This window comes from Sminthopsis crassicaudata, chromosome 3, assembly GCF_048593235.1.
Source record: "Sminthopsis crassicaudata isolate SCR6 chromosome 3, ASM4859323v1, whole genome shotgun sequence".
Lineage (NCBI taxonomy): Eukaryota > Metazoa > Chordata > Mammalia > Dasyuromorphia > Dasyuridae > Sminthopsis > Sminthopsis crassicaudata.
In genome coordinates, this window is record NC_133619.1 from 561207718 (window position 1) to 561229076 (window position 21359).

Consider the following 21359-nt stretch of genomic DNA (forward strand, 5'->3'; position numbering starts at 1 on the left):
TTTTGCAGAGTAATGGAGGACAGAAGCAGTGTGACACACACAAAGTCTTCAAGTTCTTTTGTGAAGATGACTAGACATTACTATGTGAGATGTTGGCAAACCCCAGAGCATGGGGCTCACAGGATCTCTCCTGTAGAACAAGCTGCTCCCAATTTCAGGAAGAAGCTCTAGCACATTCAGAGTTGCTTGGAGAAGCACTTTGAGGAAGCAGAGAAACTTCTTGCTGAGGAGGAGAGAACTGTTGTTGACTGGCAGGAAATGATCATAGGAGAATTCTACAAACTGCACTGCCTCCTGATGGAAGAGCAATTTCATTGTCTTCCAAGGAAAAAGCAAGAAGAGCAGGGCAGAGTATTTCAGCAAAGGAGAACCCTTCAGGACTTCAGGCTAGACCTAGAGGAAGCAGATTCCCAACCCAATCTGGATCTGCTATTGGGTGTCAAGCAGTTGCTGGGAAGGAGTGAAGCAAAATTATCCCAAAATGCCAAAGCCGTTATTCCATAGTAGAGAATGTGTCCCATCTCTGAAATGATAGATGCTCACCTGATTCAGAGGGGACATCAGAATGGATCCTCCATCACCCAGTCCTTTCTAAGAAGGCTGGCAGGTGGACACCCAACCTGGTGATGACTCTAATCTTCCCATTGTCCTTTCTGAGAAAGCCTTCAGCACAGGCAGATAATATTGGGAGGTTGATATAACAATTACCTCAGTAGATACTGGGGATTTACACACACCTGAAGAGACAAAGTGGTGGCAGCATGACTCATTGTCCTTCTGTTCTTCCTGTGATGTGGCCAGAAGAAAGAGGATTACTGTTTACAATAGTATCCTAGAACATTGAACCACAGACTGAAAGGCCATATTCCCAGGATAGCGCCCTACTTAGCATATCAAACTGGCATTCTCGCTTTTTCCAATGTTCTCTGGAGTTCTCTTCTTTATCCATTACCAAAAATTTCATTCATAATACCTGTTACACCTATCTTTATTCCTGGCTTCCAGTTCTAGGAACAAAACTTGGTTTCATCTCTGTCTAGGTGATTCTCATCTTTGTACTTGCTGCTATTCATCTATCAGAACATTTCTCCAGGGAGGAGCTCTCAACCTACCACTAGGCTTCTTGGTTGGAGTTCTTCCATCTCCAAACTTTCCCTGCAAGAAAATGAATATCATCAACTTCTAGATAGCCTGCCATTTACCCTGCAAGCTGAAAGGGGACCATTCCCAAGTGTTTTGTGCCTTCTTGTTCTGAGTGGATCCCATGTATATATGAAGTTTTACAACATCAATTGTATTCCAGAAATTTAAAAATTAACATCAACTCCTATGAAGACCTTCATTTTCATAGCTTTCCTAGAATTTGTTAAAGTTCTATGAGGTCCATAGATTTCAAAATTCTATGAGGTTCATAGAATAGAGGTTCCTAGAAGTTCCCTTTTCTAGTCCTGTGCCCCTTAAACTACAGTAAACTTTTTTTTTTCTTTTTCTAAGGCTGGGGCTAAGTGACTTGCCCAGGATCACACAGCTAGGAAGTGTTAAGGGTCTGAGACCAGATTTGAACTCGGGTCCTCCTGAATTCAGGGCTGGTGCTCTATCCACTGTACCACCTAGCTGTCCCCAAGTCTAACTTTTCTAAAATTTTATTCACCTCTTTATAGAATCTAAAGACATTTGAAGAATGTAACTGTAACTTCCCTCTCAGAGATCACCTAATCCCAGGCCTTTGGAAGCTCTGTTAAACAAAGAACCACTGCCCAAGGAGGCAGTTGCATTTTATGTGATCACTTACTGCACTCCTTCAGAAATAGCAGCTTCCAGGGCATCCATTTGAAAGGCACTGGAGGCAACCTTGTTACATCTTTTTATAATCTCTTCAAGGCTTGCATCCCCATCTAAGGAGAGCATGACTTTCTGGCAATGGGCATTAGCGTTCTCTCGAACTAATTTCCAAATAAGACCAGCTGCTTCTCCTTTACCTACTAATCTCTCAACAGCCACCTGTAGGGAACCACAAACATCAGGGAAAGATTCATCTAGGCTCTGTCTGCAAAGTCTGCTAAATCTGCAGACAGTCATCCATTGCAGAGACTCCCCAGTTGTAAGGAAAACGTCTTATTCTACATCCCTGCCTATGGACTCTAAGCTGGTTATTTATATTAACTCTCCTTTGGGATTACCCCATGTCTAGCCCACTCAGCATGAATAGGTGGATCTGCAGAAGGGAGACACCTGGAGTTAGTGCTTCATTCTAAGAGGGGATCTAGCAACAGGACACACCCCTTCTCATCTCAAGGAACCATTAACACCTGTAAGACACAATCTCCTGCCTCAGAGGCCAAGCCCTTTTTACCCCCTGGGCCTGCCCTACCAGCTGACATACATGGCAATTCTCAGAAAAGGAGAAATGTCCCTATAACAACTTCCTGGCTTCTCTCTCCTCTTCTGTTTCTGCTGTTCAATAATTGTATTTCAATCAGTTTCATACATTATAAAAATTTGAGGCATATTATTCTTAACACTCAAAAGACCAATGGATTTGACTGGCTCCAAAAGGCTGATGGAAGAAGGAAATGAGAGTTAATATTCATTACCTCAATTATCCCAGAAAGGCAAACTCCTTTTTTTTTACTGCCAGAAATCCTTGTAAAGCCTATCCACAATGCAAAATTGTTGAAGAATTTCTCAGTCCAGAAGTTTAAATATCCTGCTGGATAACAATTTTGTCTACTCGGTAAATTTGGCTGGATATCTTATTGATCAGGAGGCAAGATTAGAACCTAAAATTTTAATCTGCCTTAAATGACAGACAGTTGGTAAGCAGATAGAATTTACGAGAAAAAAAAAAGAAAGAGTAAAAAAAAATCAAAGAAACAAGAAAAGCAATCACCTATACTAGTTTGTATTTTTTTTTTTTAATTCAGGGCAAGAAATTAGAAAACCGGAGTATGTATCAGTTGGGAATGGCTGTGAATGTTTTGGTATCAAGATGCAAGAGAATACATTTGAAACAGAAGAAATGACGAAAAGAACAGTTTCTAAAATTCATAGGAGGAATTTCACATTTGGGCATGTGTTTCAGATAGAAAATACATGTAGGATTTAGTCTTCCCTCCTCTTGTAGGACTATAGTAAAACAATAAAGTATTGCCAACATATATATGAATTTGACAATATCAAATAAATTGCTGTTTGTTTTTAAATACTTCTCTGAAGTTTATGTTGTCTATAATAATATAGGACTTTTACGTGTCAAATATTTATCACTTTATTTGCTCACATTCTCTGCTCTTAAGAACATTAGGAATTTGACATCTTTTTTTAAAGAAGCTATTTTTATGATTATTGTTAAAATAAACTTTACTGATCACTTTACTTTTTAATCTTCTGTACTTTCATTGCTTCTCTCACTTCTAGAAATCAGTCTTCTATAAGGTAAAATTAGAAGGGCGAAATATAGGTAGAAGTTGGGTGTAAGAGTGTGATAAGTTTAACAGTAAGCAATATACTAAAGTCAGATTGTGGTGAATAGTATTATAACTGAGGCACATTTTCCCCCAGAACAAGATATCATTTTAATAACAGCCATGTGTAAAGTGTTAATAAGATGGATGGCACTGGCAGGCAAAATCCAGGGATTGTATGACTAATTTTTTTTCTTAGGCTAGCTGTTATAAAGACAGTGGGACTTTGATTTCTGGGTCACAATGAAAAGAGACATTGAGGGCTAAGAGAGCCTTCTAAACTTAGGTTCGTTTTCCTTCTCATTGACCTGACAAGACAGTGGCATCTTTTGACAAAGGTAAGAGCGCTAGTAGTTTGTATGACTGCTGGGTGAAGTAATAACTGAAAAGGATATGAATGGGACCAGGTGAATTCAAGCTTACATCTTGACTTTATTTCTTACAGCTTCCTTTTTATATCCCACCTTAAGCATGTTTTTCTCTGTTATACATTACACAAATGCCAGAAAACCACACAAAGTATAACCAAGGTTGTGACATTTCCTTGTTCTGTTAGTCAAGGCACATCCTGTTTGTGTTTTTCTCTTAGGGGGCCCTTTTTGCTTCTACATAAGGTATACTCTGGTTATATTCTGATCTTCTATATAAATAATCCAAGGGAGCTTGGATATAGGTCACCAGCTTTGGTTAGGGGGCTAGCCAAGTCCCCTAAAGTCATCCAAGAGACCTCATCTTGCTTGGATTTTCCAAAAGACTTACATCTGACTCCTGATTGGTAGATTGGCAGATAGTTCAGGTACCGATAATCAAGACATCCTCAGCCAATTATGGAATGTTTATTAATTGACTATCTTCAAAGGCCTCTAATAAATCTCGGCTAAAAAATAAAATCACACCAAACCTCTTTTTTGCCCTTCCTTGGAGATCAGATCCCAAATTTTAAAGTGAGAAGCTAGGACAGTGGAGTTGTCCCCAAGGGAGAGAGCAGTTCCAACTAGTTCTTTTTCTTAAAGAAGAAACGAAAGCTGGGGTGCCACCTTTAAAGTGGCTAATAAGTAGATACTCCAGGAGGCTAGGACTAGTAAAGGTACCCTTCTGCATGTGGCTAAGAGATCGTTTTTTGGTAAAATAGTGGGAAAATAGAGATGACAAAATAGTTTTAATTATCAAATGATACAACACAGTATTAATTTTCTTCAATATGTTATAGGTATTACTTTGCATTTCTATTTCTCCCCTATGGAAACAAAACAGTGAAGGCAGAAGTATCTTTATATATATATATATATTCCTTGTAATTGATTTTGCTTATTGTAAATTAAATTCATTTAAATACAAGGTATTCTGCTGAGTATTTATGGATCTTCCCAACCTGGCCTCTTTCTATTATTTTAATTTTTGTGTCTTTTTTTGTTTGCTTTTTATGTTGGTATACTATTCGCCTCCATGAACTGACAGTGGCTCTGTCTTGCTTTCTTTTTCCCATAAACAAGTAGGAATTTTCCATCGTTGTATAGACCTGATCTCTGGAGTGTGTGTTCCTTGTAGAATCCCTAACCTGCACCTTGGAGAATCCCTGGCAAGCAAGATGAAGTTTAAGCACTTGAAACAGAAGTTGGTGGAAAAGGTCTTTCTAACTTTTACCTTTGGTGGAATACTTGGAAGACGAAAGATATTACAGAACAATCAGGAAATATCTGAGGGATGACATGAATTCAGGCCTCCCTGATGCAGAAGGTATCTCTCCATATGAGCCATCACTTTTTGTCTCTCCTTATGTCTAACAAAATTTCTAAAAAGAGAATTGTCCCATGATGACCTGACCTGCGGGTCTCGAACTAAGGGGGGTCTGAAGCCCCGTGTCAGCCTGTAAGCACAAGGCTGGTAAGGCTACAACCTGGGAATGGGTGAAGAAAGAAAGAGGCGGAGACGATTCTGCACAGGGCAGAAAAGTTCATTTATTGAAGCAAAGTAGAGGGTTTTTATACGTTGTGGAGCAAATGCCACGTAGCAAAGTAAGTTTCAATAGAACAAAGGATATAACATCTGTTGACCATATGTCAGGAAGTCAAGGCAATGTGTGACAGATTTATGGTTGAAACATTCATCATGTGTTTGACAGGTTTTAAGATCTAAAGAATACTTATTGTTAACACCTAGGTCAGAGAAACCTTGGGGTAGGGAGTTCTCACACATCCAGGACATTCCTTTGGGGCCAAGACTTTTATCTAATCTTAAAATGGTTTGCAGATGTCTGGGTGAAGGGCCTTGGCACCATGAATGCTCATAAGCAGAATACAAAACTTCAGATCTCCCTTGCCTCTGAATCTCATCTTCCAATAGGAGAAGTTGATAATGTTCCCTTCTTTATATTTACTTCTGACAGCTGATCCTGTTACATTTGCAGTCCTACAATATCCAAATAAGTAATCTCTGAATCAGAAAGGCCAAACACTTTTCTATGAAGCTTAAAACTCACTTTCTCCAATCAGTCATTCTGGAGCATAGAATAATCTACAGTGTAGCAAAGAGTGACTTCTCTGTAACCTCCTCTAGCCTTCTCTCAAACCAACAGCAGATGAAGCCTCTAAACTGGTTTTAAAGTCAAAGAATGCACAAATATTTGTAATACAACACATTTCTAGAAGAAGATACCTTGGAAGAATTTCAGAACAGGTCTGTTTCAATCAGGCAGGGGACAGTCTGCCAAACCCAGACCATAGTATATAGTGAGACCAGGGCAAGAACCTGGAGTGGAAAGTCAAAGTGTTGTAGCTTCCACCAACCTGGGAATGTTCTGTGAGGCTTCTTTAGGCCATTTTGTCCTGGTTGCAAATAGATGGTTTGGCAGATTGGCCTTTTGTCAAAGACAAATTGTAAATCACTGAGTGCAGGAAGAAGACCCGACCTAGTCACCATTACCCAGCACTGGAAATCAATTAGCAGAACTACCCCTGGGCAGCTGTCACTCTTGTATTGCACACACTTCAAGCCTTAAAAAAAACAATAAAAAACAAAAAAGAATGATCACCATAGGCAGATTTTATGGAGAGAGAGAAAAACAGACCTCAAATCCTGAGGTTCCTAAAGGCAAAGCAACTCCAGATAAAGCCCTAAAGAGAGACAAAAGTTGGTCCCCATTTCACAAAACTTTCTTCAAAGATTGCATAAAGGATCTTAAAATAGAATTAGAAGAACAATAGGGAAATGAAATGAGATCATTGCAAGAAGGAATAAAAATTTTTCTATTTTGTGATCAATAATGATCTCTAATCCTTCTTTGGTTATAAATTCCTTCTTCCTCCACAAGTCTGAGAGAGGTAAACTATCCTATGTTCTTCTAATTTATTTGTAATCTCATTTTTTTATGCCCAGGTTATGAACCCATTTTGACCTTATTTTGGTGTACGGTGTTAAGTATGGATCAATGCTCAGTTTCTGCCATACTGATTTCCAATTTTCCCAGTAATTTTTGTCAAACAGTGAGTTCTTATCCCCAAAGCTGGGGTCTTTGGGTTTGTAAAACACTAGATTATTAAAGTTATTGATTGTTTTTTCCTTTGAATCTAAACTGTTCCACTGACCAACTAGTCTATTTACAGCACCTTCATTTGATTTTTTTTTTCATTAGTTCTCTTGAAATTCTTAACCTTTTGTTTTGCCATATGAACTTTGTTGTTATTTTTTCTAGGTCATGAAAATAGATTTTTGGAAGTCAAATTGGTATATCGCTAAATAAATAGATTAAATAGTATTGTCATATTTATCATATTTGCTTGCCCTATCCAAGAACATTTAATATGTTTTCAATTGGTTATATCTGATTTTTTGGTGTGAAAAGTGTTTTGTAGTTTTACCCATATAGTTCCTGATTTTCCCTTGGCAGATAGATTCCTAAATATTTCATACTATTGGTAATTACTTTAAATGGAATTTCCCTTTATAATTCTAACTGTTGGATTTTGTTAGTGATATGTAAGAATGCTGATGACTTCTGTGGGCTTTATTTTGTATTCTGCAATTTTGCTAAAGTTGTAGATTATTTCTAATAGCTTTTTTAGTAGAATCTCTGGGGTTCTCTAAGTATAACATCATATCATCTGCAAAGAGTGGTAATTTGTTTTCCTCATTATCTACTCTAATTCTTTTAATCTCTTTCTTGATTCTTATTGCCAAAGCTAGCATTTCTAATACAATATTGAATAGTAATGGTGATAGTGGGCAACCTTGTTTCACTCCTGATCTTACTGGGAAGGGTTCCAGTTTATCCCCATTACATATGATGCCCCAAACTTCTTGATGTACAAGTGACGTGTTGTAAGTGAATTCTAGCTGAATTTGGAGATATCTGTAGTTGCCAGAAACTACAGAATTAGCCTTGACCAGTGTAAAGCACTTGAAGATTCAAAACATTGCTTGAGACTTTCTAAGTATTCTGCTCCCTAGCTTATTGCATGTGCATGTGTTTTATTCCTTTTGCCCCTGAGCCCTGCTCAAAAGACTCAAAAACCCATAAATACGTTCCCCTTTCCTCACTCTACTTTGAGCAGCTGTGAATTTGCTCTGCTCTCTCCATCTCTCTCAATTTAAACAAAGATAGAATTTTTTTCCACATTTCTCTAGTACTTTGAAACCTTAGATCTAGTCATTAAATCACAGTGGAATGGCAGAGAAACTGAGGCAAAATGGAGATTAGAGAGTCTTTAATGTTTTATTTGAAAGGGAGAGATTTACTGGGACCAAATGGATCCATGGTTTCTTCCCAGGGCTGAATGAGACTATTGTCTCCAAGAATCTAGCAGAGAATGTTGAATACAAAAATTCCTTTATAGCGTAACAAGAATAATGACATAATTGGGGGAGGCACTGGAGAGAGAGAGGCACCTGATATTCTAATTAAATGGGATGGGGAGTGGCACCTGATATTCTAATGATGTCTAAAATCTAAGATCTTCAACTTTGAAACATTCTAATGATTAAGAGGGAAAGGTTGTGTTGCAGTATTGAGCATTACAATTAGGAATAGAGGCAGAATAATTCAGGGAAACTGTGTCAGGAAAATTATGGAAACTGAATTAGATCCATAAAAGGGAACTGTGGCACTACAACAGCCTTTAATTCACACTTTATACAATAAAGTTGTTTTCTCACAATAACTCTGTGAAGTAGGCAGCACAATAATATTACCTTCATTTTCAAGCCAAAATTTTCCTTCATTCAAATGTATTTGCCTACTAAGCAAAAGGCTGTAAAGGGGATGGAGACTAAATTTTCTGCCTTCCTGAGAGTGTAAGATCAGATAATAAGAGTCCAGTATTTAGCTTGGATTAAACAATCTTCTCAGTTTGGCCATTGGAGGTTCAATTCAGGTCTCTTTTAGTTTCATATTAAGGCTTCCATTTCCTTCTGAAGGAACTGCCATCTCTCTAGTGGGGTGAGCTGGTCTGAAGTGATTACTAATAATATTATCTAATTTCACAGTGCTTTGAGATTTGCAAATTACTTTATATAGCTAATCCTGTTTGGTCTTTAAAAAAGCTTTATAATAAGAAGTTATTATACGCATTCTAAAGACAAAATGGCAGACAGAAGTTAAATTACTTATCTAAAGTCACAGAGCTAGTTAGTGGTTGAGAACATTTTTGAACTTTGTTCAATAACCTTATGTACAAGGCCACCTAGTGGCCTAAGTATTACTTTCTACTATCCCCCTTCCCTGCCACCTCAGAAAGGCAGATCATGGATTGTGAAATTGGAGTGAATATTTAGTAATTGTTTCTATCAAATTGGTTTTTCCAAAAGTTGAGCTGTCATATGCTGATCAGGTCATCAGTAATTTGGAAAGAACTTTCGATTGCTAACGGGAATGTTTGGGAAAGCTGGTCTTAATATCAGGAATGTCAGGAATTAACAGACCCCCTAATATCTATCCATTGATTGGGGGTTGGGCAGGAATTTCATTTATGTCAGATTAAGAAATTTTGCTCTAGATTTATAATCCTGTGATTCACCAAATATGAAAATAATGCACATGAATATTTGACAATGATTCAACATTATTTAGAATCACCTGAACTTCTGTGCAAAGGCTCTTTACTCATACTGCCTTTTTATTGGAGGAAAAAGCTTGCTAGATGATTCATCCCTCTTCATAGCAATTCTGAAAGTGATGATAATTCTGGCATAGACTTTTTTTTTTTTTTTTTTTTTTTGAGGCTGGGGTTAAGTGACTTGCCCAGGGTCACACAGCTAGGAAGTGTTAAGTGTCTGAGACCATATTTGAACTCGGGTCCTCCTGAATTCAGGGCTGGTGCTTTATCCACTGCGCCACCTAGCTGCCCCCTTGGCATAGACTTCTTCAAAAACTTTATCTGGGACTATGCCTCAATAAAGAATTTTCTTAATTATGATATCCTCAGCTTGAACACTTCCAAATATATAGGCAAGGTATTTCTTCTCTGAGAAGCCAAGGACAATTGTGACAGCCCATTTTTTTTTTTTTTTTTTTTTTGCTTCAGACAAGTTTGTAGTCATTGCATCTCTCTGTCAGTTTATATCCTATAAAAAGGAAAAGGTTTCAGTCCAAAAGAAAGGATTTCAACATCTTTAGTGAGAAGAAGACCTTACTTGAATTCTATAGCATTCCTTCTGTGGGTAACAAGAACATTTAGTATCTTGGGAGGAAGAATTTTCAGTAAATAATTATGTTATGGTTAGGAAGTGGAACAGCAAACTTGTCTGGGTTATCTATTACTGTGCTTAAAATACTATGGCTATTGCTTTTTAGACATCAACTCCCGCCCCCCCCATCGATGCCCCTTTCAGCACGAAGCAGCTTGATGATCTTCGACGACAATTTTCCCTACCCCCAAAAGAATTTGTGTCCTATTATTTGAGAGAGGGAAATGATAATGTCAAAAAAAAAAAAAAAAAAGAGATAGTTCAAGATAAAAATAATTAACAGGAAATTCTTGTCTCAGGAAGGGTAAAAAGAGATAATTTGAGATACAAATGATTAAGAGAAATTCCTGTCTTATTTACAAATATCTTGGCAACATTTTGGATAACATATCTGTGCAAATGTTGTTTTGATGACCCTAGTTATGTATAAAAGGAAGTTCTAAAAAATGGAATCCTTGCACTCGGTCTACACCAGCCTTGTGCCTGCCAACTGGCATCCCCTTGCCAGTCATTTTGGTCTTCCTGGAGGCCTAATGCCTGTCTATCCCTTTACTATCAATAAAGACTTTGTTTTGATACAGCATTGAGTAGCAAATTCATTTGTTACTGAACCTGCCCTTGGTTACTTTGGAGAGAGAGAGGTTAATCAGACTCAGGAGGAGAACAGCTAATACATCTTGGCTTAGAGCCCCAATTTACTCCTCATCAGTGAACTCCTGTGGGGTGAGGGGAGAATAAATTCTATGTATATTTCTTATCTTATATAGATGCCCAAATGGGAAGACTTCACATTATTTCCTGAAAATCTTCATCATTTTTTTACGTGACAAGTGTATTCTATTGCATCTTGAGACCATAAAGTGCATAGTGATATATACCCCCTTTGATTTCCAGCTTCTTGTCCCCCACCAATAAAAGTACTCCCAAAATATTTGTGTAAGTGATTTCTTTTCCTTATTCTTTGATGTTTTTTGTTTCAGTCTTTATTTTGGGCAATAACACCTATTCACCAATTGCCTGTCATTTGAACCTGAACAAAATTTTAAATTCTAATTTTCATTCAGATCCATAAGATATCCAGTCAAATGGACCAAGGTCGAAGACATTGATGTCCATATTAGCATTGATTTCCTACTCATATCAATTTTCTGAGGTCCATAAGACCCCAAAATTCTTTAGGGTGGCAATAATAATATGACTTCAATGTATGAGGCCAATTAAAACAATAGTGGAAGGGGCAGAGCAAAGAAGGGGCAGAGAGAAACCAGGAAGCCGTTTCTTAGATTCCTTAAAATTCTTTATATTCCTTGAAGAGATAAAGATAATTTTAGCAAAGTTAAATTCATTGTAACAAATAACTTTGCCAAGAAAACCCCAAATGAGGAAACAAAGAGCTTAACACAAAGGAAAGAAATGCACAATAAGAAAGATACAAAGAAGCACACCAAAAGCTAGAATTCATTTCACATTTTTATTGAATGGAGTAAAAGATAAGTTAACAGTAATTCAAGTGACATAGGAGTGAAATACCTTGAAATTCATGGCTTTCGAAGAACTTTGACAAATTCTAGGAAGACTATGAAAGCCACAGTCCTCATGTGTGTTGTTATTTTTTTTTAACTGCTGAAAAAGAATTGCTATGTTTTGAAATTTCATAAGCAGAATCCACTGACAATCAGAAGGCACAACATACTTGGGAAGAGTCCTCTTCAGCTTGCAGGGTGAAAGGCAAGCCATCTACAAGTTGGTGATGCTCCTTGTCTTGCAGGGGAGGTTTGGAAATGGAAAAACACCAGCCGGGGAGCCTAGTGGTGGGCTGAGAATTCCTCCTTATTTGAATGCTCAGAGAGACGAATAGCAGCAAGAACAAAGATGAGAATCCAGTGCACAGAGAGTCATGGGAGCAGGCTTTGTTCCTGGAAGTGGGGGGCCAGGAGAAAACATGGGTCTAACAGGGGCTACAAAGGAAATATCAGGTAACTGATAAATAAGAGAACTCTGCAGAACATTGTAAAAGGCCAGAATGCCAGTACGGTATTCTAGGTAGAGTCCTACCCTGGGAATAGGGTTTTTCAGTCTGTGGTCCAGCGATCCAGGGTAGGATTGCAAAAAGTAATCCTCTTCCTTCCTGACACATCTCAGAAAGAACACAGAGGGACAATGGGTCTTGCTGCCACCACTTTGTCTCTTCAAGCAGGGGGTGTGGATCCCCAGCATCCACTGAGGCAGCTGTGTCACATCCACCTCCCAGTATTGTCTCCCTGAGCTGAAGGCCCGCTCAGCAAGGACCATATGAAGATGCCCGTCATCATCAGGGTGGGTGTCCACCGGCCAGCCTTCTCCAGCTCTTACACTCTTCAGATCCTCAGCCACAATCAGGCAAGGACTGGCTGATGCAGGATCCAACCTGATGTGCACTCTGAAGCGGTTGAGCATCTCTATCATGCCAGGGACGGGACACACTCTGAGCTCCGGGATGAGCGCCTTGGCCCTTTGGGACAACACTGACTCGCTCCTTTCCAGCAACTGCTTGACATCCCGGAGCAGATCCACATTGGCTTGGCCCTCTGCTTCCTGGAGATCTAGCATGAGGTCCTGAAGGGTTCTCATTTGCTGGGAAAGTCTGTCCTTCTCACTTCTTTCTTCTTCCTCAATCCTAGCAAAAGGGCATTCCTTGAATAAGTGCAGGTTGTACATTTTGTAGTATTCTTCTCTAATCATTTTGTGCCAGTTCACAAGAGGTCTGGGACTAGCAAGAAGTTTCTTTGCTTCCTCAAAGTGCTTCTCCAAGCAACTTTGAAGGTGCTGCAGCTTCTTCCTGACATTGGGAGCAGCTTCTTCTACAGGACAGTGCCTGTGAGCCCCATGCTCTGGGGTTTGGCAACATCTGACACAGAGCAATGTCTGGTCGTCTTCACAGAAGAACTCCAAGACTTGCTGGTGAGTGGCACAGCGCCTCTGTCCTTCAGCACTCTGCAACAGCTGGGAGCTGAGCTGTTTCCCCAGTTCAGTCAGCTCTAGCAGGCGCCCATTGATACACAAAGGTGATTCTCTGACCTGAGACACTTGCCTGCATTCAGGGCAAGAGAAAGCTGTAGCTGCTGAGCTTGGGAGACATGCTCGGCAAAAGCTGTGCCCACACGCGATGGTGACTGGCTCACAGAAGTACTTCCAACAGATGGGACACGTGATCTGGTTCTGCAATTGCTGCAGCATTTCCACAGCAGCAGCAGCCATTCTCCTCTCTCCACTTGCTTCTGTTCTGCAGCAGCTGAGATGAAGAGCCTTCACTTCTATTCAAAGCAGTGCTTCTGAGCAGAAGAAGGCTCTCCTTTTATAGCAGGTAGCCCCACCCCTCTAGAGCCTCCCTGGCAAGGTGTGAATTCCCCTGTCCCAGAATTCTGAAGTTCTACTTGTTAACTCTTCCCAGTTGACAGAGCCCTGAGGACCTCAGAGTTCACACTTTTAGTTGACTCCTTTGTATGGATGGATTTCACCATCCTGATGGTTCCCCTATCTTTTAGGAAGAAGCCTCTGAAAACAGGGAGCTTCAGATCAATGAATTTTACAATCTGATTTGTTCAGGAGCCCCATGTAAACACCAGGATCCATAAGTACCTTCTCTCCTTTACCCTGCCATACCCAATCACTTCCAAGTCTCTCCAAGAATCCTCTGCATCTCTCCCTTCAGTCCAGTTATGGAGAATCACAGAATGTGAGATGAGAAACCCTCTTCCATGGTCATTTAGTGCAAGGAACCCATGCTCATGATTAGGGCCATCTCTGTGATCCAAGAAATGGCTGCCCATGGCTAAAACACACTGTCAAATCAATATAATGGAAGCCAAAATACAAACAAGGATCAAGAGGAAAAGAGTAGAACAGTTCTTTAATGTTCTTAATCAGTATATCCAAGTGCAAATTTTTGGAAAGAGTTGTCTACTTCATGAAGTTGTCTGCTTCTGGAAAGCATTTCTTCATAGGAATTCTTCCCTAGAGGACTGTCTTTGGGCATCATCCCAAAACTGTCCAGTTTGATCTAATTAACTCTGAAATATATCTAGGCAAATGAGCCATACAGTATCCTCAGGGCCTTATTTTTAGGACAGATTTGCAGACACATTTATACCATTAGATCTGGTTTTCCAGATGCCAAGAGACTTTATTGCTGAATAAATCTTCTAGAAATATATCCTTGTAGAAATTTAAAAGGATCTTAAGAAAATCTAATCACGTTGACTGTTCTGCCACCTGAAAGATAAAATTACTAATGTAAACAAAGGTTGGATCTTCTAAGTATATCGATTTCTTAAGCAACAAACTTAAGCCTCAATCTCCAAAACATGAGAAGATAGAATTATAAATTAAAAGCAATTAATCAAATAAAATCAATTAATTAAGAAAAGAATTCAATATTAGGTGATCAGATTTCTAATGTAAGGACAGATTAGGGCCTGTCCAAGTTGTAAGGATGAGAGAAAGCAATGCAATTCCCTTAATTCATATGAAGAGGTGTCCTACTCCCAAATATCTATATTTAATCAAAGAACATGGAAAGAATAACTGATTCATCAGTAAGTTTCAGGTTTCAGATAAGATATATGGGTTATTTGAGGTATGCAATTGTGAGAAATCTCCCTTCATCAATCTTTGGATCTAACTAGGGTTCTGGGCAGCATACGCTAGGTTCTTGCTTAAAGGTCTCTAAACTGCAAGTAGGCATAGTCCTGTTTCCTGGTTTGACAATAGGATAAACAATATTATGGAAATTTAAACATTTCACAAGCCTTTTTGACAGTAAAAAAAAAAATGATATCGTTCATTTTCAACCATTCTTCTATGGGCAGTAAGGGGTTCATGAAGAATATTCTTTATTTATTTGATTACACTTGGAAAGAGCTTTTAGCCATGCCCCTGATCTCTTTCTCAGGCATTTCCTTTTTTACTCTAATCAGCCCCCACATAAAATATCTGCAAATGAGTAAATGACTTCCTGACTTCTTAACCAACAATTACTTTTCTAGTCTTTGGAATTCTTAGACTGCCTCATTTCTTCTGACCTTCCTCTTCCCAGCATATAGAAAAATTCTGGTAGTCAATTAGGGGAGTGATATAATTAGCTAGTGATATAGCAATAAATACCTATAGACCTTGACCTCTCCAATTTCTCTCTCCCCCCTTCAATTAATCCCACAGAGAAGAAAGAATTACACTGAGCAGGGATGAAGGGACTTTTTTCAAAAAGAAGAGTTTTCTAAGGTTATATGGATGGTATATAGTAAGCATTGGGTGTACCTTAATGACTTATATTCTGACTGCAACTTTCTTTCCCCTGGGATTACTAAATCCTGAGGTGTGGCTTATGTTGTACATATTTTTGGAAGGAGGAACATGATGACTGAATCCTCACTTTTATATTCTATCTGGCACGTAAGAAATCTCTCTTGAGTATTGCTTTCATTTGGTTTTCATCCTTCATAACTGAATAAAAATTGGTTTTTAAAAGCCCTTTGGTGTGTCAAACATCGTGGTCAGATACTCTATTGATTCCAACTCACAAGTAGCACAACATTTGTGTTCATGCAGGCTCTGCTTATTGCTCAGAATAAAACTTCAGCCCAATGAAGCTCCATGGGTGCTCCATCAGAAGCCTGATTAAATAATGCTTAGAAACAGACTACAAGACAGAGAAGTTGATGAATCTCCCTGAGTTTTATTGTTCCCCTTTCATTCTTTATTCACTTACCCATTGGAGTTCGATCTCAACATTGCATCTGGACCTGGCACAAGGTTCTACTTTATGAAATATTAGACAAATAGTCATTCTCTGTCATTCTCAGAGCCCAGTAAACAGAAATACTGAAGACTACACTTTCAACAGGAAGGTTTTGTTGGTGTCCTAGAACTGGTATGAAAAAAAGCTTAGATTCATGGTCAAAGGGACTATCCCCATTTCAATACCCAAAAGTTGGCATGAGAAATCAAGTGAGATTTTTCCCGGGGAGTTTGTCAAAATTCAGGTAACACACCATGGCCAGCAAATGACAAAGAAAAGGTTTAGAAACTTAGGAATTATATTACAACAATACATATTACATGTTTAAGACCGCCTTTGGCAAAGGTAAGGCAACCCTGATTGGTAGCTAGTTTGACTTTCAGATACAGATAATGAAGCCATACTGTCAATTTAGGGATGTTTATTCCTTTATAGGCTTCCTTTGTAAGGTTCTCTTGGTTCAGTTTTCTTGGGGTCTCTGGCAGCAGCCTTTGTTTCAGTTCAGTAATCACCAGAAGAGTAGCCAAGAGTTAAAGTCCAAATATTTTATTTCCTCTTTGCCTGATGCTGGGCAGCTTTCTGAAGAGCCTTTCAGTGTGGCCTTGCTTTTAGTGGAGAAAGTGCATGAGGCCAGGCCAGCCACCAGGAAATTGAAGTTCAAATTGAATTTGTCCCCTTGGTTCTGAGAGCTTCTAGTGTGCTTGTCCTCAGTGGCTCTCAGTCCCTACTTATATGCTCTACACTGAGTATAAACCAATCATTTTATCACTATCATTTTTCCTAGGAAGTATTTCATATTTTCTTCTATTTTTTTTTTTTTGTTTCACTGATTCTTGAAGTCTTGAGTGATTCACTTCCATTTGTTCACTAAATCCACTAAAAATTAGAGTATTCTTTTCTTCAGTTATTTTTTTACCTCCTTTTGCAATTGGACAATTAAATTTTTTTGTTCACTGCATTCTTTTTTTCATTTTTTCTATTCCTTTTTGCCATGGTCTCATTTCATTTCACCATTTTTCTTCTAATTCTCTTTTAAGATCCTTTATGCTATCTTCAAAGAAAGTTTTGTGAAATGGCAATCAGCTTGTATCTCTCTTTAGGGCTTCTTCTGGACTTGCTTTGCCTTTAGGAACCTCAGGATTTGAGGGCTGTTTTTCTCTCTCCATAAAAGCTGTCTAGGTTTGAGTTCTTTTTTGTTTTTTATTCATTGTTTTAAAGGCTTGAGGTGCTTTCAATGCGAGGGAGGGACAGCTGCCCTGGGGCAGTTCTGCTGATTGATTTCCAGTAATGGAACTATTTGTTTTTTATAAAAGGCAAATCTGCCAAACCATCTGGTAGCAACCAGAACAGAGTGGCCTAAGGAGGCTCACACAAGATCCCCAGGTTCGTGGAAGCTACAACACTTTGACTCTCCACTCCAGCTTCTTGCCCTGGTCTCCCTATACTATGCTCTGGGCTTGGCAGACTGTCCCTCTGCCAGATTGAAACAGACCTGTTCTGAAATTCTTCCAAGGTATCTTCTTCTTCTAGAAATGTGTTGTACTACAAATATTTGTGGATTCTTTGACTTCAAAACCAGTTTAGAGCCTTCATCTGGGGTAGGTTTGAGAGAAGGTTAGAGGAGGTTACAGAGAATTGTGTCTGCTCTCCTCCATCTTAGCTCCACCCCCTACCATGTCCTTTCCACAAAACTGGAATCCTTCCTTCTTTTTTTACAAGGCACTCTCAATCATTAAAGCCTCCTTGTTCCTCATTTCTAGAGAAATGTCTCTCCACTTTCAAGAAAGAATGTGAAGATTTCAAAAAAAAATCATGCTTGCTGCAAAGTAGAGCTCCTGCTCTCTGTGCCATCATATTCTCAGATGTTAATAGCAGCCCTCACAACACTTGGATAACTTAAACAACTTAAACAACATATAGAGAGATCATCTAATACCTGACCAAATGAAGTAATAAGTGGAATGGAAAAAAAGCACTAGCCATCCCAATGCTGTAGCTTTCATTGGAGTCCTCATTTTTAAAATCAATAGAATTCAATTCAGTTAACACTTTTAGACACCTATCATTTCACCGGCATCATGGAAGATATTAGAAGACAAAAGATAAAAAAATCAGACCCTGTCCTCTAGGTGCACCATTTGTGAAGGAAAGGTAGGATTAGGGAAAGGAAATTAAATTTCCAGATAAGTTGTTGACACTTTAATGTCTTGTTCTACTAATTTAAAATGATAAACGAAAAAATTCAATTAATGTGCTTTGTATGTTGAACTGTTTATAAAAAAGGTAGTCTGTTGTTAAAAATAAGAAGCAAATCAGTTTTTCTGTTACACTTTTTTAGGCAGTTTTAATCCTCAGGTTGCTTGTGGAAGGTTAATTGACAACTGTGGAAAGAATGGAATAAGGAGGAAGAAGACACTTAACTGAGAGAAAAATGCAATAGAGAAGAAGTAATAAGTATGCCACTGTAGATCCAACAGAGAAGGAATACCACTTCTTGGATCCTGGAGATGGCCCTCATCATGGGTGTGGGCTCCTTGAACTAAATGGCCATGCAGATCCATTTTTAATCTTAAATTCTGTGACTTTCCAAAAGTAGATTGAAGGGAGAAATGCATAGGACTTTTGGAGCTTCTCAGAACTGATTGAGTAAGGCTGGGTAAGGAAAGAAAGCTCTTCCTTACAGACAGCCACAAAGCTGCAGGATGGTGAAATCCAAACATTCAAAGGAGCCAACTAAAAGTGTGAACTCTGAGGTCCTCAGGGCTCTGTCAACTGGGAAGAGTTCTCAGGTAGAACTTCAGAATTCTGGGACAGGGGAATTCACACCTTGCCAGGGAGGCTCTAGAGGGGTGGGGCTACCTGCTATAAAAGGAGAGCCTTCTTCTGCTCAGAAGCACTACTTTGAATAGAAGTGAAGGCTCTTCATCTCAGCTGCTGCAGAACAGAAGCAAGTAGAGAGAATAGAATGGCTGCTGCTGCTGTGGAAATGCTGCAGCAATTGCAGAACCAGATCACGTGTCCCATCTGTTGGAAGTACTTCTGTGAGCCAGTCACCATCGGGTGTGGGCACAGCTTTTGCCGAGCATGTCTCCCAAGCACAGCAGTTACAGCTTTCTCTTGCCCTGAATGCAGGCAAGTGTCTCAGGTCAGAGGCTTCCCATTACTCAATGGGAGCCTAGCAGAGCTGACTAAACTGGGCAAACAGCTCAGCTCCCAGCTGTTTCAGAGTACTGGAGGACAGAGGCGCTGTGCCATTCACAAAGAAGTCTTGGAGTTCTTTTGTGAAGACGACCAGACCGTGCTCTGTCTAAGATGTTGTCAAGCCCCAGAGCATGGGGCTCACAGGCACTGTCCTGTAGAAGAAGCTGTGTCCAATTCCAGGAAGAAGATGCAGCACCTGCAAAGATGCTTACAGAAGTACTTTAAGGAAACTAAGAAACTTCTTGTTAAGGAAAAGAAATCTGTTATTGACTGGGAGAAGATGATCAGCAGAGAATACCGGGAATGGGATTCCCTCATGCGGGATGAGTTATATCATTATCTGGAAAGGATGGATCAAGAAAAAAAGAACAAGAAGGAGAGACTATCCCAGGAAAGCAGCACCCTTCAGGACCTCATGCTAGATCTACAGGAAGCAGACTCCCAACCCAATCTGGATCTTCTCCGGGATGTCAAGGAGTTGCTGGAAAGGAGCAAGTCAGCATTGTCCCAAAGGGCCAAGGCTCTCATCCCAGAGGTGAGAGTGTGTCCTATCTTTGGCATGATAGAGATCCTCAACCAATTCAGAGTGGACATCAGGTTGGAACCCGCATCAGCCAGTCCTTGCCTGATTGTGGCTGAGGATCTGAAGAGTGTAAGAGCTGGAGAAGGCTGGCAGGTGGACACCCACCCTGGTGATGACTCTGATCTTCACATGGTCCTTGCTGAGCAGGCCTTCTCCTCAGGCATACAGTACTGGGAGGTGGATGTGACACAGCTGCCTCAGTGGACACTGGGGATTCACACAACCTACTTGAGGATAAAAAGTCCCGGGAGAATAACTAAATATGCCTCTGTCTTTTTCCTGAGATGTGTCAAGAAGGAAGATGGACACTATTTGCAATCTTATCCTGGATCACTGAACCACAAACTGAAAAATCCTATTCCCAGGATTGGAGTATACTTGGAATACAAATTTGGCACTCTGGCCTTTTACAATGTTCTGCAGAGTTCTCTTATTTATCAGTTACCTGATATTTCATTTGTAGCCCCTGTTAGACCCATGTTTTCTCCTGGCCCCCCACTTCCAGGAACAAAGCCTGCTCCCATGACTCTCTGTGCACTGGATTCTCATCTTTGTTCTTGCTGCTATTCATCTCTCTGAGCATTCCAACAAGAAGGAATTCTCAGCCCACCACTAGGCTCCCCGGCTGGTGTTTTTCCATTTCCAAACCTCCCCTGCAAGACAAGGAGCATCACCAACTTGTAGATGGCTTGCCTTTCACCCTGCAAGCTGAAGAGGACTCTTCCCAAGTATGTTGTGCCTTCTGATTGTCAGTGGATTCTGCTTATGAAATTTCAAAACATAGCAATTCTTTTTCAGCAGTTAAAAAAAAATAACAACACACGAGGACTGTGGCTTTGATAGTCTTCCTAGAATTTATCAAAGTTCTTCAAAAGCCAGGGGGTGTGGCCTCAGCTACCTCCTGAGAATAGTTAAGATATTGACAAGTGGGTGGATACGGCCCCCAAGGCAACACACACTGCCTAGCTTAGCTGGAGGGAGTGGAACTCAGCTCCAGGAAGTCCCAGAGAAGCGGAACCTTTGAACTAGGGACCGCGGTTTCTGGCAGACACTTCCAGTTTGAGCGCAGGGGCTTCTTACGTCACCTGCTGCAGACACCCACTCCCCACCCGGACACATAGACTGGGCTTCCTGCTGTCTTCACTATTCTACGCCCTCGAAGCACAGTAGTGCTAATCACCTCTGAGGCGCTTCCAGGGAGGGGGTGGGGAACTCTCTCCCAGAGCTCTCTCTTAGCGCGGGCGCAGGGGCCGCTGCATCCATCCGGTCTGGGAGGAAGCTGGTAAAGAAGTAAATAATTTCCTACCCCAGGGACAGACCCCAAAACATTTTTTAAGTATGAGCAAAAAAGCTAGAAAAACTATAGATTCTTTCTATACAGAGAAAGAGCGGGTATCCAACCCCGAGGAAGTTAACAGCAAAGATTCAGAAGATAACAACCTAAAGGGGAACGATTCCTGCCCCCCATCACATAACTCTCTCCTAGAAGAAGCTCTTAAGAAATTGAGGGAGATCGAAGAAAAATGGGGAAAGGAAAGAGAAGTTATGATAGAGAATAACAATGTCCTGAAATTGGAGTTGGAAAAAATAAAGAATTCACAGGAGATGCAGGGAAACAAAATTAGTGAATTAGAAAAGGTTAAAAAAACACAGG

At 39.9% G+C, this 21359-nt stretch overlaps 2 protein-coding genes across 2 annotated transcripts; one reads left to right on the top strand and one right to left on the bottom strand.

Annotated features, from left to right (window-relative positions):
• Positions 1-1788: 1788 nt before the first annotated feature.
• On the bottom strand, positions 1789-13382 carry LOC141562373 (tripartite motif-containing protein 43B-like). The gene is made up of 2 exons (XM_074302412.1): positions 12201-13382; positions 1789-2001 (listed from the first exon to the last, which is right to left on the bottom strand). The coding sequence occupies exons 1-2, from the start codon at positions 13380-13382 to the stop codon at positions 1789-1791; spliced, it is 1395 nt and encodes a 464-aa protein (XP_074158513.1).
• A 5504-nt stretch (positions 13383-18886) lies between these two features.
• LOC141562374 (tripartite motif-containing protein 51-like) lies at positions 18887-20231 on the top strand. The gene is made up of 2 exons (XM_074302413.1): positions 18887-19888; positions 20211-20231. Exons 1-2 carry the CDS (start codon positions 18887-18889, stop codon positions 20229-20231), a joined length of 1023 nt encoding a protein of 340 aa, XP_074158514.1.
• The last annotated feature ends 1128 nt before the right edge of the window (positions 20232-21359 follow it).

What these genes read in the sequence shown, in the direction of transcription:
- LOC141562373 (XM_074302412.1), bottom strand. Translation starts at nt 13,382, where the DNA reads ATGGCTGCTGCTGCTGTGGAAATGCTGCAGCAATTGCAGAACCAGATC. An exon ending in TGAAAAACCCTATTCCCAGG is followed by an intron (nt 2,002 to 12,200) that starts GTAGGACTCTAC and finishes GGTTCCCTACAG; the next exon opens with GTGGCTGTTGAGAGATTAGT.
- LOC141562374 (XM_074302413.1), top strand. Translation starts at nt 18,887, where the DNA reads ATGGCTGCTGCTGCTGTGGAAATGCTGCAGCAATTGCAGAACCAGATC. An exon ending in TACAGTACTGGGAGGTGGAT is followed by an intron (nt 19,889 to 20,210) that starts GTGACACAGCTG and finishes CCCCACTTCCAG; the next exon opens with GAACAAAGCCTGCTCCCATG.